The sequence below is a fragment of the Fukomys damarensis genome, unplaced genomic scaffold (assembly GCF_012274545.1).
Source record: "Fukomys damarensis isolate Sample0158 unplaced genomic scaffold, DMR_v1.0_HiC HiC_scaffold_34, whole genome shotgun sequence".
NCBI classification, from domain to species: Eukaryota; Metazoa; Chordata; class Mammalia; order Rodentia; family Bathyergidae; genus Fukomys; species Fukomys damarensis.
Genome location: NW_022900946.1, coordinates 1,256,416 through 1,279,288, shown reverse-complemented (window position 1 = coordinate 1,279,288; position 22,873 = coordinate 1,256,416). Strand labels below are relative to the sequence as shown.

At 53.6% G+C, this 22,873-nt stretch overlaps 2 protein-coding genes across 8 annotated transcripts; one reads left to right on the top strand and one right to left on the bottom strand.

Moving 5' to 3' along the window:
* The first annotated feature begins 9 nt into the window (after window positions 1-9).
* Window positions 10-3,211, top strand: Hirip3 (HIRA interacting protein 3). Of its 2 annotated transcripts, none has more exons than XM_010617358.3 (7): window positions 10-547; window positions 625-745; window positions 840-954; window positions 1,340-2,337; window positions 2,421-2,589; window positions 2,670-2,768; window positions 2,851-3,211. In XM_010617358.3, the coding sequence occupies exons 1-7, from the start codon at window positions 483-485 to the stop codon at window positions 3,012-3,014; spliced, it is 1,731 nt and encodes a 576-aa protein (XP_010615660.1). In that variant the 5' UTR covers window positions 10-482; the 3' UTR covers window positions 3,015-3,211. The 2 variants fall into 2 exon arrangements, with proteins under 2 accessions (XP_010615660.1, XP_010615661.1); XM_010617359.3 differs by having other exon boundaries at window positions 11-472.
* Window positions 3,212-3,708: 497 nt separating this feature from the next.
* On the bottom strand, window positions 3,709-22,808 carry Taok2 (TAO kinase 2). 6 transcript variants are annotated; one of them, XM_010617357.3, is made up of 19 exons: window positions 21,999-22,801; window positions 18,738-18,904; window positions 18,477-18,548; window positions 18,280-18,381; window positions 17,667-17,712; window positions 17,446-17,542; window positions 17,211-17,324; window positions 17,015-17,106; window positions 14,375-14,468; window positions 14,196-14,277; window positions 13,102-13,269; window positions 12,701-12,979; window positions 12,409-12,570; window positions 10,390-10,755; window positions 10,097-10,300; window positions 9,541-9,780; window positions 6,255-6,467; window positions 5,196-5,345; window positions 3,709-5,084 (listed from the first exon to the last, which is right to left on the bottom strand). In XM_010617357.3, the coding sequence occupies exons 2-19, from the start codon at window positions 18,867-18,869 to the stop codon at window positions 4,563-4,565; spliced, it is 3,135 nt and encodes a 1,044-aa protein (XP_010615659.1). In that variant the 5' UTR covers window positions 18,870-18,904; window positions 21,999-22,801; the 3' UTR covers window positions 3,709-4,562. The 6 variants fall into 6 exon arrangements, with proteins under 6 accessions (XP_010615659.1, XP_010615657.1, XP_010615658.1 ...); XM_010617355.3 differs by having other exon boundaries at window positions 3,951-5,084; window positions 5,163-5,345; window positions 21,999-22,800; XM_010617356.3 differs by having other exon boundaries at window positions 3,954-5,084; window positions 5,163-5,345; window positions 12,701-12,961; window positions 21,999-22,799.
* Window positions 22,809-22,873: the final 65 nt, after the last annotated feature.

Here is a 22,873-nt window from a genome sequence, read left to right as displayed (position 1 = left end):
AGAGCGGATTCCAAGTGGCCACACTGAAGATGGCGGGGCAGGCGCTCTGCGACGTCACGGAGATGGCGGACGCTGGCGGGCGCAGTTAGCGAGTCTAAACGAGCTTGGAGATTTGGAGTCACAGAAAGATCTCCCTCAATATTCCTAGTCTCCTGGCTGGGGTCCCCTTTCTCTCTTGCCTTTCGAAATAACAGCGGCCTTGCTGGTGTCCGTGACCACGGAGGAAGCTGGCGTCGCGAGCTGATTACGTACACCCAAAGGTTATCGGTAAAGAATCGGTTTCTAACGAAAACTGTAAAAACGATTCGTTCTAACAAAAGGTTGGTGCTTCGAGACCCTCCAGCTGCCTGGGAAAAGCAACTTTTGTCTGGCAAAGTTCTCGGCCCACAAACCGAGGGCCAACTGCGCGCAAACTGCTCTCCTGCGGCTGACGGAGGCCGAGAAGAAAAAAGGCGGGAGCCTCCAATCCCGGGTAAAGCAAAATGGCTCGGGAGAATGAGCTGCGGGAGTTCACGCACTGCTTCTTCCGAGGCCGTCCTGACCTCAGGTGCACAGGGACTTGGAGTTAGGGATAGAAAGGGTCAGGGTGGGGCGGGGAGCCTGTCTTCACTCTTGTCTCTGTAGCACGCTCACGCACTCCATCGTGCGGCGGAAGTTCTTGGCTCACACGGGTCGCAACCATTTGGAACCCGAGGAGAAGCAGGCGCTGAAGCGGCTGGTGGAGGAGGAGCTACTGAAGATGCAGGTGTGTGAGTCCGAACCTGGGCCCCAGGGAGTGTGTTGCCCAGGAGGTGGGCAGGACACAACGTTGGTACCTTTTGCCCTCTTGGTGTACACAGATGGATGAAGCTGGTACCGGGCAAGAGAAGGCAGACCTCACTAAAAAGGTGAAGAGGCCTCCCACCCACTGCAGTGTTCAAGAAAGAAAAAGATTACGCTTCAGTTCAGAATCAGGTTAGTGCCTCTTGCTATCTGTGCATTTTTCATCACTGGATCATTCAGAAGACGTTTACGGTTAAGATTTGAGGCCACTGAGTCAGGAACCAGGAATACGGTGCAGTGGTAGTTGTTTCCTGCTGCCCTCTCCACTGTCCAAGCAGGGCTCAGAAACAGCCTTTCCCTTGGCCAGGTGCGGTGGCACACACCTGTAATCCCAGCACTAGGGAGGCTGAGGCAGGGGGATCCCTGTGAGTTTGAGACCAGCCTGGGCAACCTAGTGAGTTCCAGGTCAGTCTCAACTACATAGTGAGACCCTGCCTCAAAAAAAAAAAGCCTGTCCCAGATGGGAGCTGATGGGACAGGAGGAACCCATCCCAACTCCCTCTTCTCCATATTCCAGCTTCCAGGTCCCTAGTCTCCAGTCAAGACTGCTTTGAATGCCCAGCAAAGAATGGGATGGCAGAAGCAGAAATCATCCCAGCCAAGGAGGAGCATCTAAGGCAGGCCTCAAAGAAAGCAGTTAAGAGCAGTGATGAAGAACAGCAAGGGGACCAGCCTGTAAAGCAGCCTACAAAGATGAGATTAGACAGCAGTGAGGAGGAGGAGGAGGGGGAGGGCTCTGTAAGAATAAGAAAGATCTTGAAGGCAAAAGACAGCCAGAAAGATGAGGAAGAAAAAGAGTGTAAGCGCAGGAGTACAAAGAAACGCAAGACCAAGAATGAGCAGGCACCAGGCAAGACCTCAGCCAGTAAGCAGCAGACAAGGGAGGAAAGTGAGGACAGTGAGGAAGAGCCTGTCCAGAGCAGAACCAAGAAGTCTGGGGGAAAGAGAGAAGCTAAAAGCCATGAGGAAAGTGAGGAGAGTGAGGTGGAGGAGTGCCTAGCCACAAAGAAAGAGAACATGGGGGATAAGGACAAACAGGAGGATGAAGGGGAGGATTGGAAACCCAGAGCTAGGAGCAAAGGAGGTCAAAAGTCAGCTTTGGAAGGGAAGAGTTGTAAGCAAGAAAGCAGGGCAGGGAGGCTGAGTGATTTAGGGGACAGTGGGGAAGAGAGAGAGGCAGCAGGCAATGGAGATAGCAGTGGGGGAGGCAGAGAGCCTCCAGTACACAGGAAGGGCAAGGACAGGACCCAGGGTCAGGGTAGGAAAAGGCAGAACAGAAGCAGCGAGGATGAAGACAGCTGCAAGGTGCAAGCACCTGCTCAAGGCTCTGCAAAGACAGCCAAATTGGGCAGTGCCAGTGGTGAGGAAAGTGACTCAGAAAGGGAGATAAGTGACAGCGAGGCAGGGGGGAGACTTAAGGGAGAAAGGAAGAACCACTCTTCCAAGAAGAGCTCTAAGAAAGGCAGAACTCGAAGCTCCTCTTCTGATGGAAGTCCAGAGCCCAAAAGCAGGAAGGTGAGGGTGCAGACAGGGGGGAGCCATTGCCAGGGAAAAGGGAGATGCCTGCAGGATGGGCTTTCAACTGCTTTCTTTGCCAGGCTAGTTCTGGTCGCCATGGAGAGGACCACCCAGCTGTGACCAGGCTGAAGCGCTACATTCGGGCCTGTGGTGCCCATCGAAACTATAAAAAGCTGCTGGGATCCTGTTGCTCACACAAGGAGCGCTTGAGTGTACTCCGGGCGGAGCTGGAGGCCCTGGGCCTGAAGGGTGAGGTGGGCTGTGTCCTGGGGGCTGGTGGAGGCTTTGGCTTCAGTGGAGGAGAGGATCACAAGCTGCTTCTGCCCCAGGTAACCCTTCCTTAGAGAAGTGTCGTGCTCTGAAGGAACAGCGGGAAGAGGCAGCAGAGGTGGCTTCCTTGGATGTTGCCAATATCATCAGCAGTTCAGGTGAGGGTCTCCTCTCCCTCTGCCTGGAAGTGGATGGGGTTGGACTTTTTCAGGCAGCTGACCTCCCCTTGCCCCCCCTCAGGCCGGCCACACAGGCGGACGGCCTGGAACCCTTCAGGAGAAGCAGCTCTGTCTGAGGAGCTGTACCGCCGGACCCTGGACTCAGAGGAGGAGCGGCCTCGCCAGGCGCCCCCTGACTGGTCACACATGCGAGGCATCATCAGCAGTGATGGCGAGAGCAACTGAGTACTTCTGTCTCCCAGGAGGAACCCTTTCCATGTGTGTATGCAAAGTGCTCTCAACCTGCAAAGCAAAAACGTTTTCATGGAGACTACAGCCCCAGGGGCAGAAACTGTTCAGACTGCTTCTCAGCTTCATGGTCCCCATTAGTTAAGGTGTTCAGATGGTCTTATTTTTTGAGACTCAATAAAGGAGTGTTTGTAATCACCTCATCAGAAGCAGTCCTCTGTTCTTATATACCCAATGATTTGGAGTGGGAAGCTGAGGAGCAGCCACTGCTACTGGTAGGCAGGCGTCTACAGGTTCTCCATCCAAAGTCTGCCACCAAGCCGGGCCTGGTGGCGCCCGCCTGTGACCCCAGTACTTGATTGCTTCAAGTGTAAGCCCAGCCTGGACTACATAGTGAAACCCTGTCTGCTGTCGGCCATGTCAGAGAAGGGGGTGGCTCCTAGCTTTCCTGCAGGCTGAGCAGTGGGCCCCTCTGGTTACCCTGCTCTTAGCTAGGTCCATAACTGACGTGCAGATGGGAAGATGATCTCCCAAATGGCCTGAATGTGAATACAAACCGACTTGGGGACAGTCGGCCTTGCATCCTGTTCACAGCCACTTAGTCCAGGCTAAAGAATGGGTATAGACGTAGACCTCTTCGCCTAACCAGGGCCTGCAGGTTAGAACTCTGTTGCTGTTGAGGCAGTGAAATTAAGTGTAGAGCTGCCAGGGATCTGAGTGTGAAGTAGGCCTTCTGAGAATCTGACACCAGAGCACAGGAAAGCAGAGGAATTAAGCAGTCAAGAGGCTGAGGACCTCTGAGGTCCTGACCCAGTCGTGGCTGCCTGAAGGCATTAACATCACTGAAGTTTTCAGCTATACAGCCCCGTGTATGAATACAGGAACACTGTCACCTGCACTGACCGGCCCATCACACCCACCTCAGACAGAAAGGGTGAGTCCCGGGATCTGTCAGAATAACCAACGGTTTATTAAAAGCTTGCCTGGGGCTCTGTGCTAGCCCCACAGCTGAGGGGCTCCCGTCACTGCCCCGGGCTCAGGAGCAGCCCTTTCCAAGATCCTTCCCTCCTTCCCCTGCCCCAACCCTGACCCAATTAAAAAAAAAAAAAAAAAAAAAAGACAAGACGGCACAGGACTTCAGACAGCAACGGGGATGGAGACAGGCACCCCAACAGACCCCTCTGGTCCTCCTGTCCGGAGGGCTTCGCATTCGAGCCCCTAGGGCCCCATCCTGTTCTGCCACACCCCAGGTCTGGGGGTCCTGTTGCCCAGCCGCGGGAGGGGAGTATAATTCTCTGAATATGATATAGCGAGACCCGCCCTGCCTCCCCCCAGGGGACGAGATGAGCATCCGCGCACAGCTCCCTGCTCTCCTGGGGGGAGAGGAGGCCCTGGCACCATGGTGGGGAGGCGGGGCTCCTGGTCAGACTCAGGCACTGACACCCAAGCTGGCCCAGCGCCACCAGCCGGCCCCAAGAAGCTCATGAGATGAGAAGTCCGAGGGGAGCTGGACCCACACTGTCCCTACCACCCTCAGGTGGGCCTTCAGGAGTAGAAGTGGGAGGAGCCGTTGAGGATGTGGGAAGCCACGCTAGTGCTGCGGCTCAGAGGCCCAGGTACCGTCGCTGCGGGGGGCCCCACGTTCTCGCTGCCGCTACCCCCCGAGGCTGCCCGTCGGAGGGGCTGGGGGCTGTTCCTTAGCAGCAGCAGAGCTCCACCACGGGGAGTCCCACTCTGTGTTGGGGGCCCCAGCCAGTTTGGGGGTCCGGGGGGAGCCAGCAGAGCTGGCTGACGCCAGGCTGGGGGGGGCATGCCCGGCGGAGGAGGGCCGTGGCTCCAGTGAGCCCCTGAGCGGGGAACTGGCCGGGAAGGCCAGGCAGGGGCAGGGGGTGGGGCAGGGTAGCCCTGGGCAGCAGCCTCGGCGGGGATGCCCCCCAGAGCCATGCTGGAGAAGCCCAGCCTCATGCTCTCAGCATCAAAGGCCTCGATCTCACGGGCCTGCCGCTCAAGCAAACTCCGGATCCGCTCGGAGCGCCCGGTCTGCAGTGCCAGCAGCTCTTCTTCCACCTGGAGCACCCAGAACAATGGTTAGGGTCCTGAGGGGGGCGCTGGCCTCCTGCCCGGCCCCAGGGTCCCACCCCTTACCCTCTGCTCCAGCAGTGCCCGCCGCAGCGTCACCCTCTGCTCCAGCTCCCGCAGCTCCCGCTCGTGCTGGCTTTCTGTGCGGATCTTGATCTTGCTCTGGTAAGCGTTGAGCAGCTCCAGCTCCTGTTGGAGCTGCTGCCGAAGGGCCTGGAACTCTGCCTCCTGGGTCTCATCAAGCCGGAGCTGGAGGACAGGAAAACCAGTTTTAGGGACCTCCTGCCCTGCCCCACAGTCCTCCCCTGCCCTAGGTAGGTCTGGGCCCTAAGGTTGCAAGAAGCAGCGGTCTCAACTGCTATCAGAACGGAAGAAGGTCAAACCCTGTGCACAGCAATTACACTTGGAGGAATCTATCCCCCCGGTGTACTTGCACCTGTGCTCGGTGTTCACGAAGTGTTGGGATAGCAAAATACTGGAAACAACCTAAATATCCATTAATAAAGGATGGGTTAAATGAGTTATGGCACAGCCATACCATGGAAAATCCTACACTGTAAAGAGAGAGAGAGAGAGATAGAGAGAGAGAGAGGTGTACTGCCATGGAAAGATGTCCAAGAAATAGTAAGTGTAGGGAGTTAAGAGAATAACGTGTAAGATAGAATTTCACATGTGTTTAAAATTTTTATAATTTTCCAAGAATGCACTGGAAAGAATCTAGACCATAACCATCAGGTTACCTCTGAGAGGTGGGGCAGGGAATGGGGCCTTGGGACTCGCCCGTGTGGTGAAGCCCACTCCAGTGCTGTATGTGGCAGTGTGTACAATAGCGATACCCTAGAGCTCCCAGGCCAAGCGAAGCGGCCCAGCGGCCCACTCAGTGTAAGTGCTCCCTGTTCACAAGTTAAACTAACTCAGGCCCAGGAAAACACTATAGCCACTTTTCCTTGATGATTCTTGGTAGGCAGGATGGCTTTATCAAGACCTTAAGAAAATGCTAAGAGAAATAATAAAACCATTAAGAATATGAAGTAATAAAACCATTGCAGTGAAACAGCATCCCAGTTTCTTGGGGACAAAAATCCCCAGCTCCATCCATACCTCCCACTTTCGCGCCCATGGCCGCTCTCCCGACCTCTCCCGACACCCAGGCCTCACCGCCTGCGAGCTGAGCATCTCTGAGATGGACTGGTCATACTGCTCAGCCAGGATCGCCAGCTTGCGGGTCTGTTCTTCCTTGAGCCGCTTAAGGAGGCTCTTGTGCTGAGCCTTAGGCGTGGTCTCCAGCAAGTGTGCCCGCAGAGCCTTGTACTGCCGAGTCTGGATCTTACACGTCTCCTGGAACTGCTTCTTGATCTGCAGCTCTTTAGACTGCGCAGTGGGTGGATCAAGGGAAAATGGGGGCAAAGGCGAGGGGGAGGAAGAGGAGGAGAAGGAAGAGGAGGAACACCAGGGGAAATGGGGAGAAGAGAAGGAGAGGAGGAGACAGAAGCAGAGACAGGGAGAGGGAGAGAAACAGAAAACATGTTAGACAGAGGGGGCGGGGGAGCTGTATACAGACAGGTGTGGAGAGATGGGGTTGTGTGGAGAGGTCAGGAAGGTCTCGATGGGCGAGAGATGCAGGGAGGACAAGACAGATTCCGAGAGCACATCCAGAGTTGGGAGAAATACCATGGGAAGAAACGTCAGAGTTCACAGACGAGGAACTGAGACGCTTTAGAGGACTGAATGCACAAAAGAAACTTTCAGCATGCAAAGAGGAAGAAAATATGACCTTGGATAGAAGCACACGAGCAAATATAAGAATGTGCAAAGGAATGAGTGAGAACACCAAGTCACACCGAACACCCACGGAGAAGTCAACACAACGAAGGACAAGAAGTCCCGGGTCCAGCACCTCAGGGAGGAAGGCAGGGAAGGAGACGCACTGAGCTGAAAAATGGGTAAGAAGGGGTTGCCCTTTCATGGGCCACAGAAGGGAAAGGTGGCCAGAAAGGGCCCGACAACTCCATAGGCCAACAGCTGCTACCCTGCCTAGACGCACAGTCCAGCCCGGCTCCTACACACTCAGCTCCCATCCGAGTCCACAGCCAATCCAGTGCCAGGGCCACACTCTACCTGGACCCTCGCTCACTACCCTCGACTGTGGAGGGTGTGCTACCCCGTCCCCCAGCCCTCTGGGCTAATGCCTGAGCAGGGGACACGCAGCTCCCAAACAGAAGGGGACCACAGAGGTCATGGGCTGGTAGAAAAGGAGATGAAAGGACCTGGACCCTAAAGGGCCTCCTGGAAGCGACCCACAGCAAGGGCCCCGTGGGACGGGAAGCTGTGTGGAAGCTCCGCATGGGCCCTGAGCCCAGGTCTGCTGGTGGTGGTGGTGCGATGAAGCTATGAATGCAGAGAAGATGAAGCCGAGGAGTGAAAGGGACTGAGATAACGTAGATGGGAGGGAGGTCATGGAGCTGGGGGCCAAGGGTCCAGATCGGGGGCAAACCAGGGAGGCTAGGCGGCAGGACAAAGCAGACAGAGGCAGCCTGGGCCAAAGGTACAGTTCCGCTCAGATATTTTATTTGTGTTTGTCTTTTTCTCTTCTTTTTTGGTGAGGGAGAGGGGAACAGGTTGGAAGGGAGACAGAAAAACAAAATCAAAGAGGAGGAAAAAAAAAAAACAAACCAGTCATGACTCTTCCCACCCTCTCACCCCTGGCCCCAGGCCTGAGTCGATGAGGGTGAGGATGAGCACACACAGCGGGAGAGCAGCAATAACTTAGGGGCGGGAGGATACACAGTGCGGCTTCTGGACTCCACAGTGGAGGGGCTGCTGTCTAGAAGCTGAAAGGCTGTGCTTGGTGGGGTGCGCACTGAGGACGGAGGGTGGGAGGGAGGCGGGGCTGGGGACTGGAAACTTCACTGAGTGCTGGGAGATAAAGTGCTTGATGCTCTACATTTGGGCAGGGACAGGCTAGAGCTGGTTACCTCCAGGGAGGCAGGGTCCGGAACTGGCGGGTCCGGGATCGCCTCCCAGCTAAAGTCCCTGGTGGTGGCTGGCGGCAGGCAGGGGGCCCAAGCCGGCGCTGGCTACGTGGCAGCAGCCGGGGAATCCGACTGGGCCGTTCACCTCGAAGCAGGCCCCAGCTGGCCAGCATGTGGATGGCCCAGGGGGGCAAGCGGGAGGCTAAACCCTGGCTGGCTCGTGCCAAGCGCCAGTTCCAGCCCTTGCACAGAGCCCAAACCTTCGCCATCAGGGCAAGTGGGCGACGAGCAGTTTGAGGATTACCCCGTCGGGGCCCGGGGACAGGCAGGCGGCTGCGGAAGCCATCTTTGTTGGTCTTGGGGTAGAGTGCAAACAGGCCCCGGTCACCCACAGCCCCACAGCCCTGAAGGGCCCAGAAGACCATGGGTGACAAGCGCAGCAGAGCCCGCAGCCAGAGTCGAGAGATACCCCGGCGCATCCTGGGGGCCTGCTGCCGCACCCACCTACCCCCTGCTGCCATAGCTGCCAGAGGCAGAGCTAGGCCTGGCCAAGCTAGGAGCCAGGCAGCCCCAAGACCTAGAGGCACACCCATAAGGCCTCGGCGCCAGCTCAGGCCCAGGACGGCCCCCAGAGCAGTGCCCTGGGCCAGGAGCAAGAACAGACTAGGGGGTAGGTTCAGAGCTGTACAAAGGAGCAGGTAGGAGGCCCCTAGGCCCACCAGTCCCACCTCAAGGGCCAGGAGCGCTTCCTGCAGGCCACCCCCGCCCTGGGCCGCCAGCAGTGGGAGCAGCAACAGAAGTAGTAGGGGCAGAAGGCCAGAGGAGGACCCCACTGCAAAGGAAAGGCCAGCCAGGAGCCCATGAGACAGGAGTCCAGGGAGCTGGCTAGGAGGACTGGGCCTCAGATGTGGTGGAGGAGGTTCTGGGGGGATGTCTGGGGAGGGACAGCCATCTCCAGGATCCCTAGGGGTCCCAACTGGAGCTCCCTCCTCCTCCTCCTCTTCCTCCTCAGGGACTGGAGTCAGTGCTGGGCTCTGGACCCAGTCAGGTTCAAACTCCTCATCCAGGAGGCTCCCACCTTCCTTCTCCCACAGCTCCCATGCCCTGGCCTCCTCCTGACCAACAATGCTCCTCTCCTCAGGTGCCAGCAGTGGGACTCTAAGCTCCTCTACCTCCTCCTCAGGTAGCCCCCAGTCTTCCTCATTAATTGGATTCCAAGGCTTTTGTGGGTTCAGACTAAGGGTTACCGATATTTCCCCCCAAATTCTTTGCTCCTCTGGCTCCAAGGTAGCCCCTTCCTTTCCCAGAATCCTTCTCTCTGGTCCTGCTTCCTCCTCCTCTCCCAGCATCGTGTGGTCCAGGACTGCCTCCTGGCCAGATGAGGAGGACTGCTCTTCACTAGGGATGCCTGTGCTGAGTGGTCCCAGAGCCCCAGAAATGGGGAGGCCCGGGGGGCGCCGGCCTGCACGTACTTTGAGGCTCTTGGGCTGCTGGCGAACCTGGGCTGCATGCTTCTGCCGCAACTCTTGCTCACGTCGCTTGTTGTACTCCAGCTGATTGCCCAGTTCTGTCTGGTGCTGCAGGCGGGTGAGCTCAGCTCGCGTGCGCTGGACGGCCTGGAGCTGCCGCAGTTCTAGCTCTCGAGTGGCCTCATGCTGCCGCAGCAGCAGTGCACACTCCAAGTCCTTCTGTGTCTGTTTCTTGTTCAAGTCCTGAGGTAGAAAGGAGGCAGGGCCCAGGGCCCAGTCAGGGAGTCTTGTTGACGTCAAGGAAGTAAGAGCCCAGGAATTCACTGGCAGAGGGAGCTGGGGGTGGTGTGGAGAGAAAGGTATGAGCACTGGGTGGCCTGGGGATAGAGGCCCAAAGCCATTCTGACAGGGTCCCACACAGAAAGCTAGAGGGGTACTGAGAAGTGGGAACACCACCACCGGGGCTGAAAGGAGAGAAGACATGAGCAAGGCAAATGGAACGGAGAGATGGAAAGTGCTGGGAGCTATGACTGAGTGCAGGAGGAGGAAGGTAGCCTACCTCTCGCAGCAGGTCCTGGTCCAGGCTGTGGCGAGCCAGAAGCATCTTGCGCTTATACTGGCGGCACTGCAACTCGAAGTACTGGCGCTGCCGCCGCAGCAGCCCCGCTTCCTCCTCTGCCTGGCACTGCTGGAGCTGTTCCTTCTGCCGCAGCAGCCACTCTGCCTTCTCCCGCTTGGGTGTGCTGGGGTTCTCCTGCAGCTCCTGGCAAGAGCAGTGGGGTGTGGGATCAGGGTGGCCTGTCTACCCACACCCCACTGGCCTGCCCCTGCAGCAGCGCAGCCCCAGCCCACCTCCTTCAGCTGCTCCTTCCGAAGCTTGTAGGTTCGCTTCTGTGCTTCCAGCAAGGCGGCCAGCTCCTTCTTCTGCTGCCCAAGGATATGCTGCTGGAACTTCCGCTCCTCAGCCTGGGCAGCTCGAGCCTCCTTCTCACCAATGGCCTGGTGTCGCCGGGCCAGCTTTTCTGCCTCAGCCCCAAAGCCAGCCCGCTGTGCTTCCAGCTCCCGCTGCAGCCTCGCACTGTGCTCCTCACGTTCACCCCTCAGCCGGGACTCCAGAGCCAGGAGCTGCTTTTGGTGCTGTCGCCGCATCCGCTTGTAGCCACTGAGCTGCTCCCGCAGGGCCGAGTCCTGCTCATGCTCCTGGATCTGGCGGCTGACCTGGGGCAGGAGAGGGTAAGAAGGCGGCTCATCCTTGGTCCCCACCTTATTCACACACACAGATCATCTTTGCGTTCCTTGGGGAAGAACATGGGTTTGAGACTAACTAGTTCCAATCTCCTGTAGTACCCATCTTACATTTAACTTCTCCGAGCCTGTTTACTCAAAAGGATAATGGAGATATTATCTACTATACTGAAGGAGATAAGAAAAGGTGGTGGGCTTAGGGCCAGGAACAGAAATAGAAACAAATCACATTAGTTTAAAAGAATGAATCAGAAAAAAATAAAAATTAAAATAAAACAAACAGAAAGAATGAATCAGGGCCAGGGATTTAGCTCAGTGGCACCATGCCTGCCTCGCAAATGCCAAGGTCCTGAGTTCAATCCCTGGTACTGCAAAAAAAAAAGAATGAATTGGATAAACCAGGGCTCAAACCCCAGCTCTGTCACTTACTAACAAAGTGATCTCAACAAGTTAACTTCTAAAGCATCACTTCCCCATCCATTATAAAGGTGACAATGCCTTCTCCTAGGGGCTGCCTAGACAAATCTGATGCACACAGAGAACCATCTAACAGGCTCCCTGAACAAACAGGTGTCAGTGTCCTTCCCTTCAGCAAACACGGAGGGCTGACGCTACCCCAGCTGAGATCCGGGATCCAGAACACTGGGCCAGGGTGTCTTCACACAAGTCTCACTAACAACTCTCCATCAGTGGCTCCCAACTCAGTCTAGCTGGCCCAGGCCCTGGAAGTGACACCTTGCGCAGCACAAAGACCCTCAGGAGCTGAAGAAACCTCAGCAGAGCCACGTCAGAAGGTAGAAGCTGTGCAAACGTTTGGACTGACCTAGTGGCCTTGAGGAGGACTGCTGATGCTCAAATTCATTTAAGTAAGAATGTGATCTACAGGTTTAATAAAAGCTACATTTTATGGAAAATCTAACACATTTTCCTATGAACTGAGGAAAAGATTGGTATAACATGACTGTAGGGGAGGACGAAGGTCCTGCTCACAGGGTTTGGGCCCTGTTAAAAGTGCATGGGTTGGGAGCTGGGGATTTAGCTCAGTGGTGCCACTACCTGCCTCGTAAGTACAAGGTCCTGAATTTGATCCCGAGCACCAAAAAGAAAGGAAAAAAAAAAAAAGGCCTGGGCAGGCAGCCCCTTCCAGCCACAGTAGCTTCATTGCTCTGATGGGATCCAACCTCCTTCCCAGGGTAGCTAGGAAGATTAAGTACAGGAATCTGTGTGTGCTTGTGAGCTCATCACTGGCATGGGGCAGCTCCCTGAACTCCACCACAGAATCCCACAAACCTGCAAAATGCCATCCTGAGCAGCACAGCAGGCTGAAGGTATGCAGGGCTTTGAACAGCCGACTGGCCAGAGGAGGCCAGGAGCCCCACACACTGTTATTTCAGCCAGGCCGTGAACACAGGGTAAGAGTTTGCTAAGCTAGAGACACCTAGACCAGTGGTGTGACCAAAACACTCTACTGGGAGAAGGAAGCAAGAAGGGCTAAGAAGAGAAGGCAAGAAACAGTCACAGAGGGAGCATCGAACCTGGACTTAATCCTGTGTGACTGGGACAAAGTCATCTCTGGACTTAGCACCCAGCATGTAGCAAAAAGGACAGCCAGGAGGCTGCACTCACCAGGGAGGCAGTCCGGATGGTGGCAAAGTGGTCCCGATTACGGCAGTAGGCCCGGCGGCGGGCAGAAGAGGTGGTGGAAGCGGAAGCTGGGGCTGCAGGGGGCTGCAGAGGGCCTGGGGTGATCTCTGGCTGGAAAGGGTCATCATACAGGCTGTCAGAGCCCTAGAAGAGGGGAAGGCAGGAGACACGGACGCTCAGTCCGCAGACGCTATTCAAACCGAGAAGAGGGAAAGCCAGAACCCAGGCAAGTGCCAAGCAGGACAGCTCAGGCCCGGCACACTGAGCTGCATACCGGAAGCCGGTGGATGACAGAGCTGTGTGAGGTGACTGTGTGCTCCCCCTCCTGCATCATGGCCATCTCTCTTGCTTCAGGGCCTTCCTCCTCCTCCTCTTCTTCCTCCTCTTCTTCCTCCTCCTCCTCGTTGTCCGAGGCATCTGCTAGGCTGTTGACTGAGCTGCTCTGACTAGAGGCGCTGATAGACATGCTGGGCACCGAGTGGCTGCTCTCTAGACTGGTTAGCGTCCCTGCCCGGTGCATGTAGGGCTCTGCCTCCTGTGAACAGGGCATGGGCTGTTTGGCAGGGAAGGCAAAGGTACAGGGCAGGACAAGGAGATAAAAGGGTGTGAAGCATGGTGCAGCAGGCTTGGGTCACACTCCAGCATGGAGACTAAGGACGGAGGAGTGGTGCTCACCTCTTCCTCCTCGGGAGCCTCAGCGCCAGGGCCATTGGGTGCCTCTTGGAAAAGGATCTTCTTCATCTTGCGGTACTGCAGGTTGTCCAGCTCCCGCACAGCATCCTTGGTCCTCTGGATTAGGTCCATGATGACTGTGGGTGGCCGCTCCCGGAGCACAAAGCGGTGCTGGGGGAAGAGAACAGTGAGACTGCTGCTGACCCTGCCCTGCCAGAACCCACAGATCTCCCCTGGGGCCTGCACCATCACCATGTGATGCCGGCCTGTCTCGAGCCCTTCTCCCACCATGATTCTTCCCACTACCCAGGTTCTACTCCACAGCCTTTCACTCCTCCACCCAGAGTTGACAGATGCAACAGGAGATCTGGATGCCAGCCCAGCGCTACTACCCAAGTGCTACATGACATCAGATGCCTCATGAGGCCTCTTTAGGCATAAAGTATCCCACAATTATAAAACAAGTAGGCAGGCTACATGCCTGTAATCCCAGCACTTGGGAAGCTGAGACAGGAGCACTACCATGAGTTCAAGGCCAGCCTAAACTACATAAAGACACCCTGTCTCAAACCCAGTAACAACCACTACCACCACCACCAAAACTAAACAAAACCCAAAAAACCACCACCACCACCAAAAACAAACAAAACCCAAAAAACAAAGGAAGTCAAACTAGACAGTTGAAGTTCCCACCTAGGGCTGTTTAGGTCCCCATGGATCAGGAAGGGAACAGGGCCCCTCTACTTTTGATGACTCAGACACACCTAAGAGAAGTCACATATTCACCACGATAAAGCTAGACAGGCTTTTGGCTTGAATTATTGCAGTATGGAACCCTGGTTATCACATACTGACCAGAAGCTCTGGCTGACAATTACATGTATGTTTGATTAATGAAACATGGAAAAGCAAATTATTACTTAATAAATTAATGCAAAAAAATATTGCAAAACACACAGTCGATGGCACTGGAAATGGAGGTGGGAATTCATAAAAGCAGCTCCTGGTTCAGGACCTCAGAAGCACTCATCCCACTGCAGGCTTCTGCTGTCTGCTGTGCCATAGCTGCAGGAGGGGTATGGCCCACAAGCCCTCACCTTCAGAAGAACCTCCGAGGTCGGTCTGTCTTGAGGGATTTTCTGAAGACAGGAGTCAACAAAATTCCGGAAGTACTCAGACCTGGAGGTGGGAGCGGGTAGGAAACAGGTGGGAAGGCATGAGCTACATGCCTGACCCCAAAGCCCATCTCTCCAGGCCCAGGAATGCCAGTCCTCACCAGTGTCCTGACTGGAGCACGGGGGACTCATTCTGTGCAATGTGGTATAAGGCACTCATCGCATTCATGTTAAACAGTGGTGGTTTCCGTTCCGCTAGAGAAGGTCAAGGGGGAGAAGTGAGAGGTAGAAGTTAAGCAGAGGGGACCAGAATGGAACTCAGATGACTTGGGCTCATATCTCAGCTTCCTGGCTATACGACCTTGGGCAATTCTCATAACCCTGTTGAGCCTTAATTTTTTTCCTCTGTCAAATATAACACCCTTCCATTCCGCTGCCCTTAGATGGAGTAGCAATCAAAGAAAGCAACACTCAAAAAAGCACTGAAAAAGAAGGCAGAACAAAGTCCATTTATAGGTTGTAGTAATCAGCTCAACTAAAATTAGTAGATACCACATAAAAGTAAAACCTTGCTGAAGGGAAGATAAAAATGAGAAGCAGGACAAGCCCTCATGGAACTTCCAGTCTAAATGGGAGCATGCACAGGAGTGGACAAAAACAGCAAGTTAAAAGTATTACTGGGGAACAGGCTAGGGATGTAGCTTAGTGGTGCTGTGCCTGCCTGGTAAGCGCAAGGTCCAAAGTTCAATCACTGGCACCAGAAGAAAAAAAAAAAAAGAAAGGTAGATGAAAAGTATTACTTGGGTACACAGAGACAGGTAAACAGCTGGGGAGCTGACTGTGTGGTAGGACTTCAAGCTTACACAAGATCTGCAGGAAATAGGAAAGGGCTTTTGGAAAAAGGGTTATTGGAGCTAGAAGTCGCAAGTCAGGAGCTCCTCGTGGCCCACACAAATGTTTTGTGCTGTTCATGGTTTTGGCCTAAACAGTGATTTAAAAAAATTATTTGCCAATAATAACAACCTACATTTCTACATTCTCTTAAAAAATTAGATCTAGAGGCTGGGGATTTAGCTCAATGGTTCCACTGCCTGCTTCACAAGTGCAAGGTTCCTAGTTTGACCTCCAATATAAAAAAAAAAAAAAAAAATTAGATTTAAGCCAGGCATGGTGGTGCAGACCTATAATCTAAGCACTCAAGAGGCTGAGGCAGGAGGACTGTTGTGAGTTTAAGGCCTGCCAGGGCTACATAGCAAGACCCTGTCTCAAACAAACAAACATGGGCCAGGGATTTAGCTCAGTGGTGTTACCACCTGACTTGCAAGTGCAAGGTCCTGAGTTCAATTCCTGGTACCAAAAAAATTCAAACAAAAAAAAAAAATTAGATTCAAACGCAGCTGCTACTGATTTAGCTCAGTAGCACCATGCCTGCCTCAAAGTGCAAGGTCCTCAGTTCAATCCCCAGAACCAAAAATAAAAAGAAATGCAGCTGGTATTATTGCCTATCAATGGGCTGGAGCTAAGCTCTCTTCCTGTGGGAATGTCCAGTTTGCCATGCCCTCCCTCATCTCATCTCACCTTTCCAAAACTGACTCTGAATATCAGCTGCCATTTATAATGAGGCTTGACCCTGCCCTCACAGTAGAGAACTACTTCTTTTCCTTTTCTTTTTGTACTGGGGATTGAACTCAGGGCCTCAGACTTGCCAGGCAGGCGCTATACTGCTGAGCTGCATCTCTGGCACTAGAGAACTATTTCTTTATATTCATGTCTCTACCAAAAACTAGGAATATCATGGACAGGTCTGCCCTGTCCGCCTGTCCTGTCTGTTATAAGGAAGGATAGGGATTACTACATCTCACAGGCAACAGGGAGTCACTAATGACTGGGAGAGTGGTAAAATAACTGCCCTGAGCTTAAGCACAAATCTGTGGCATCAGCACATAAGAGATGACACAGGAGATTGTTGTATGGAATTGTGGATAAAAGTAACCAACAGCAACTCTTTCTTGGGCAACTATTTTTTGCCTGGCATTGCACTGTGGGGGGTGGTGGTCTTACAAACACTACCTCATTAACCAGTTACTTCAGCACTGTAGGCTGGCAGAGATGAGAACCCTGATATGGCTTCAAGGACTCATGAATTCTTAGACCTTGTCACTCACTACTCTGAATTGCACGCTTCAGTTCCATACAAGTGAAGCTAGTCTATTTCCCAAGCCTACTCTTTTATTTTTGAGACAGGGTCTAGCTATATAGTTCAGGCTGGTCTTGAACTCACAGCAACCCTCCTGCCTCAGCCTCCCGAGTGCTGGGACTACAGGTGTGCACCACCATACACAGCTTACTCTAGACTTCTGTATACACTGCTTCCGTAATGCTCTTCCCCACACCCTTGCAACAGTTATTATTTATCCCATGGGTCCGCTTAAACATCTCTGTTACAAGGCCTTCTTCAGCTCCTAAACTAGGTCAAATTCCTTGTTTTATGTTTGCATTTTCCATTCAGATTTCATCACAAAGAGACAAAATGTGCCCGGTGTCTCCAATGCAAATCTAAGTTCAATGAGGGCAGGAATCTTATCTACGGCTATGCTGCCAGAACCTAGCACAGTGCATGCCACAAAGTGGACACTCAACGTGACGGATGATAGAAGATTTGACAGTTGCTTATACTGGGGTGCCAGGGGAGAGTCTAAATGGAGAGGAGCTTGTAGTCCCTGGACCCAGTCTTAGGAGGAACAGTACAAATGGAGCTGGGAAGAAAGAGGATGAAGGAGCAGAGAGGAAGACACACTTACCCAGCTCGATGCAGGTTATCCCCAAGGACCAGACGTCCACTTTGCCATCATACTGCCCCTCATCCATTGCCAGGATCACCTCCGGAGCCATCCTGGGAGAATGGTCAGGAGAAAGAGGCTAATAACCTGTCCAAGCCCTGCAACTCCTACTCCAGACATCCTGGGCGCTTCTCCACTCACCACCACTCTCCCTCACCAGTATGGGGTGCCCACGAAGGAGTTGGCAGGTGCCATAATAGACGCGGAGCCAAAGTCCCCCAGCTTCACCAAGCCTGGCTCTGAAAGCAGGATGTTTCCAGCCTTCACATCCCTGCCAGAAGAAAAGTACTGGGATGAGACGCATCTCGAGAAACCAGGGTAAATGCTGCAGACTAGGGAAGTAAGGAGCAGTGTAGACAGCACTTGGCCCCACTCTGTCAGGGTTGCCATACCTATGGATCATGTTATGGGAGTGCAGATATGCCAGGCCCTGAAGTGCCCCATGGGTCACAGCTGCAATTTCCACCTCCTGAAGGGGCTTCTTGTGTACTGAGGGAGGAAAAACATGAAATTGATGGAGACCACAAGTGGGACTAGAATAAGCTTCCTTTATCACTTCTCCTATAGGTTCTCTGTTCTTCATAGCCTACACATTGGCCAACGAGACGCTTACCTTCTAGGAGGTCAGAAGCTGAGCCCAGGCAATACTCCATCACCAGCTAAGGAAGGGTCAAACATTAGAGATCAGCAGATCCTAGCTACCCTTGGCCTTGCTCCCTTGGGTATAAACTCAAAACACCTTCCTTGACGGGCGGGGCATTTAGCTCAGTGACACTGCACCTGCCTCGCAAGCACAAGGTCCTGAGTTCGATCCCCGGTACCAAAAACCAAACCAAAACAAAACAAACACCCTTCTATCTGCCACTAAGGCAGTGCCCCCAAAGTAATTACAGGGAGAAAGGGCCCACTGGAGGGGGAGGGACAGGTCATAGAGTGAAGGCCTCTCCTAGAAAGAGCCCAATACCCTATCACTCCCATCTGGATCCCTTTAAAGCCCCAATCAATCTCTACCTCCAACGCACATGCCTTCCTTTTTCCAGCTGCTAACAGTACTGTGTCATTCTCCTCTGGAACCAACCCTGTCACCCAAGTTTGTTGAAGAATTAAAGTTGTCAGGACAGAATGCATCCTTCCCAAGATCTTACAATGGCACCTTGCATGGGGCCCACTTAAAAGAGACTAGACCGAGACAAGCTAAAAGCGAGTATGGCAAGGGGCCAGCTCACCCAAGCTGTGTGTTCCCTCAGGTAACAGCCCCGGTACTGAATGGTATTAGGATGCCGGAGCTTCTGTAAGAACCGCACCTCTTTGATGATGTCCTGCCATTTCTAGGAAGAGATCAAGGTAGGAAGGGGTTATCAAGCTTGCATCTTGAGACTGGGTCCCCTGACCACCCAACCTGCTCCTTCTGAGACTGACTCACCTCATTTGATTGCTTCCCACTGTAGGACATCTTCTTGATAGCCACCACCTCACTATTCCGTACATCCCGGGCCTAGAAGACCAGACCAGAAGGCCGTAAATGGCCCTGCTGAGTACATGGGAGAGGGAGGATTAGCTGACCCAGCAGGAGAGGGCAGCAAAGGGTACTGTGGTAGAGAAGTGTAGAAAGACTGTATGCAGGGTCACAAGGTCAAAACAGCGTCCCAACCCCTACTTTCCCTTCCCCCAAGGCCCAACTCACAAAGTACACAGCTCCAAAGCTGCCATGGCCGATTTCTCGGAGATCAGAGAAGAGCTTTTCAGGATCATCCTTGAAGAAGAGCTCAGCCACATCAGGGTCCTTCAGGCTCCCGGCCCGGCCCCCAGCTGGCATGGTGGCCCCCAGGGGCCCTGCGAGTGGGACCTGGCCTGTAGAATGCAGACAGGAGCTTTAGAGCAAGGATGAGGTCCTCAGAGAAAGGAAGGGGCCCCTCAAGTTCCTGCCTTCTCCTCCTCTCATTCACTGCTGAGGGGGAGGCACTGCCGAGGAAGGATAGGGGAGATGAGGAACGTTAAAGCTCTAAAAAAATGAAGTTGCCTTGGCAACCAGATCATGGGGGCCAGGTCCTTGGAGTCCCTAAAAGTGCTAGGAAGACTCTAGGAAGATAAGCATCCTCACCAACCCCCTCAGCCTTCAACAAGTTCCCCTTTCCCTACAACCCCTGTTTCTTTCCTCAAGGATAAATGGTTGCCTTCTAGGCTGAACTCCAGACCCCTATGTGTTCTATCCTGCAAGTCCCATTCCCCAGTGATTTCCAGGCACCTTCCTGTTCAGCCTCGGTGCTGAGGCCCCATTCTCCCTCAACCTCTCACACGGTGCAAGAGAACAGGAAAGGGCCAGGCCGGAGGTGCTGGAAATCCGGCCATTGTTTTAAGTGGCTACTGGCCTGGAGGGGGCCAGAAGACTCACTCTCAAAAGGGTAGGGACACTGTGGTAGGGAGATCCAGAATGGGAAGGACAGGACTTTCAGACGGAAAGGCATCTGGCTTTGAGGGCCTCTCTCTTATCCGAATGCCTTACTTGTCCAGTTCAACTGCATACACAGCACACACAAGTGCAGGACATGTGCAGGGTATGAACAATGCACACTCACTATGGACAGTAAACACCTCACACCACCTCACCTGCCATTCAGTCCTTGCCACAACCTTGCCAGGCATGCACTATCGTGAACCCTGTTCTACAGATGCAGAGAGGCTCAGGAATGTTAAGTGACGTGCTAAGAGCTGGCTCACCACCACCATGCTTTCAGACCAGCCCTATGAATCCAGTAGGGCAGAAGAAGGATCACCATTTCCCAGATGAAGTCACTGAGGCAGGGAGGAAAAAGAGCTCCAAGGTCAGAGATCAGAAGCTTCTCCCTAGTCAGGCCTGCATGCTCAGCCCCTCCTGCAAGAAGCCTCTCCTGACCATTCCAGCCAGATGCCCAGATGAAGTCCCTGCAGGGTAACAGAACCAAGACTTCAAGAGATTCCAGGACAGACTCCTGGCTAAGCACTTGTCAGGATACAGGCGCAAAAGAACTTCAGCAGAGTTGGACTCCCCATGCAGAGTTCTAGCTACTTCAAAGCACCTAACAATTTTAGCATGTAATTATATTCTGCCACGCATTGTTTCCTGTTGTGTTGTTAATTTTGTCTCCTCATTCCAACTGGAAGCTGGGGGCAAGAAGGGAGCCTGACTCTCCAGAGGGCCCCCAGGGTGCAGAGGGCTCAAAATAGCCTGGGAGCTTGATTGACTGCCTTCAGCCCAGCCCTCAGCAGCACCTAGGCTGCTAGGAAGCAGGGCCTCTTCTCTTCTCTGCCAGCAACAGTGCCAAGCACCCCTCACCAGCACCACACACCCACACACAAAGGCAGGTGCTCATAACTTGCTAAGGGAATCTTCCTGACCTCTTTACCAGCATTGAGTCCAAGATTACTAGGCCAGGACTCCAGGCCACATGACAGGTGTGCCAGGAACTTGCAATGCACCACTCAGGTCACTTTCCTCACAATAACAAACACTGAAGCAAATACCAAGACCTTTGCTAAATCATAACCACCTTCTAAAATGAATAGCATTATCTACACTCCGCAGATGAGGAAATCTATCCTTACATTGTACAGCGGTACATCCCATCTGCAATGCATAGCAACAGGGCTTTCAGTTCCTTCTACTTCTTGATCTCCTTTAAATTACAGCATGGGGCTGTTCTGAGATTTTAATGAGATCTCACACTTAGGAACACTATGGAGACACTTGACACAAGAAGGATTTTTTTTCCCCTTTCCTGCTTTCAGGGTTGCCCCAAAGCTTTAATCCTTTGGGGACTCTACCTCACCCCCACCCCAGCTTGGCTTTAACTTCAGAGAGAAACCACTATGGCCATCGTTTATCAAAGAGAGCCCTTTCAGGAACCCAGGCCAAAGTCTGGGATTGGAATAAAGATGAAGGTCACAGTAGGAAAAAAAAAAATCCATTCAGGAGAGACTGAAGCCAGAGCCTCCCAGCAGGAAAAGCTTCTGAGTATGGCACTCCTGGAAAGGAAACTCACTTTGCACCCTTCACCATTTCTAAACCTCACCCTAACTCATTCTCCTATGGACCCTTGACCAAATCCAGGCTCAGAAAAAAAGAGATGGCAAAAAACAAATATGAATCTGTGCCAAAACTTGGTGGGGGAACTTGCATTAAAATGTGGATTCTGCCATTATGTGACCTTGGGCAACCTTTCTGGGCCTCACCATTTTCAACTGTACAATGGGAAGACAGCAATAAAAGAGCTCCCACAGGGTGAATGGAGGATGTCACATGAGATTCAGAATGTACACGAAAGTACTTTTTAAGGGGCAGATTCCTTGAGAGTGTATAAGATTATTTATAACATCACAGCAAGAAGTAGAAAGGGAAGGTAACTAGCTGAGGAAAAATACTGCCAAGCATTCCACTTCACTCACACACACACACTCACACACACACCCTTGCAAGGATAAGAAATCCAACCAGACCAGGTCTGAAAAGCAGAGAAGCAGACCCACCATGGTAACCAAAGGCATGGGGATCAAAGGCCCTGAGCAGACAGGAAAAGGGACATAATCATGGAGAAGAGGTGACTGAGAGGGGCAATGAACAGGGAGAAGATGGAAAGGTTCGAACCCATCTGATTAGCTCAGGCACCCTAGGGTCTCGAAAGTGCAAGGTCCTGAGTTCGATCCCTGGTACCCCAAAACGAAAATAAAACAAACACCCTAGGGTGTGAACCCAGCTGACATCAGAGACCCTGTCATCTGAAGTCCCCCATTAACCAGGCACAATAGAGAGAAGAGGAAGGGGAAGAGGGTGGCAACAGAAGACAAGGCTAGCCAGAGGCTGATCTCCTTTCCCACCCTGAGGAGAGGGCCCACCCAGGCACATCTCAGAAGGGAGCAGCCTTTTCAATGCTAGATACAGGGACCCGCGCCCCTGCACCCCATGTCTCACCTGGTAGGGGTCACTATGGTGCCCCAGCGCCTCCGCTTCCGCCTGGGGTCCTCCAGCGGTTCTGCCAAGCAGGGAGAGGGGCAAGGAGACCTTTCCCCTTGCCACCTCTTCCTCGGCTTTCGCCCTTCCTGAGGGGCGGGCCTGGGAAACCTCCCCTGGAGGGGAGGGGGTGACAACCTGATCTGACCTCGCGGTCCAGTCCTTCCCCAATTCGAGGGCGACAGTTGCTGAATCCGGGATTTCTGATCGTGGGGTCTGAACCCTGTATACTTGCAAGGGGACAAAATGAATCCGATATTTGAACGCCTGGGGAATGAACCCCGGATTCTGAGGCACGCAGGGGCCTGAACCCCAGATATATGAAATTTAATAAAACAGAGACCCAGGGTTAAAGAGGTTGGGATCCGAGTCCCGGATCTCCGAAATAGGAGAGCTGATACCTGGGTATATAAAAAGCGAGGGGACAAGCCTGGAGATTTGGGACCCAGGGGCCTGAGCCCCAGGTCTTTGGGCACCCACAGGGGGCCCACCCAGAGACCGTCCGGCCGCACGGCTCCTCTCACGCTGGGGTCCGAGGGTGACAGCCCTCACTCCCGGCCTGGCCTCCTCCCTTTCCCCTCCTGTCTCCCGAGGGTAGACGAAAGACTGTAGCTAAGGCGATGTTGATGGTCCACGCGCCCTCTCCCCCTGCCTTCTCCTTCTCAGCCTCTCTCCGCACCACAGACCCGCTCTCGTCCCCGTCTCCCTCTCTCTTCCTCCCAATTCCAAGATGGAGACCGGGCGGGAGCGCGCAGGCGCAGTAAGGACGCCGGGCCGAATGGGCGGAGCCCCAAAGGAAACAGCTCCGCCCCTCCCTCGTCGCCGAGGCGGACAGG

Bases quoted from the DNA above. Each gene is read 5' to 3' on its own strand.
- Taok2 (XM_010617352.3), bottom strand. From the start codon at position 18,869: ATGCCAGCTGGGGGCCGGGCCGGGAGCCTGAAGGACCCTGATGTGGCT. The intron at 17,107-17,210 runs GTGAGGGAGAGT...CCATTCTCCCAG, and splicing joins TTCGTGGGCACCCCATACTG to GATGGCTCCGGAGGTGATCC. The intron at 13,270-14,195 runs GTGAGGGCTTGT...CTCTTCCCCCAG, and splicing joins CCTCGGAGGTTCTTCTGAAG to CACCGCTTTGTGCTCCGGGA.
- Hirip3 (XM_010617358.3), top strand. From the start codon at position 483: ATGGCTCGGGAGAATGAGCTGCGGGAGTTCACGCACTGCTTCTTCCGA. The intron at 548-624 runs GTGCACAGGGAC...TTGTCTCTGTAG, and splicing joins CGAGGCCGTCCTGACCTCAG to CACGCTCACGCACTCCATCG. The intron at 2,338-2,420 runs GTGAGGGTGCAG...TTTCTTTGCCAG, and splicing joins CAGAGCCCAAAAGCAGGAAG to GCTAGTTCTGGTCGCCATGG.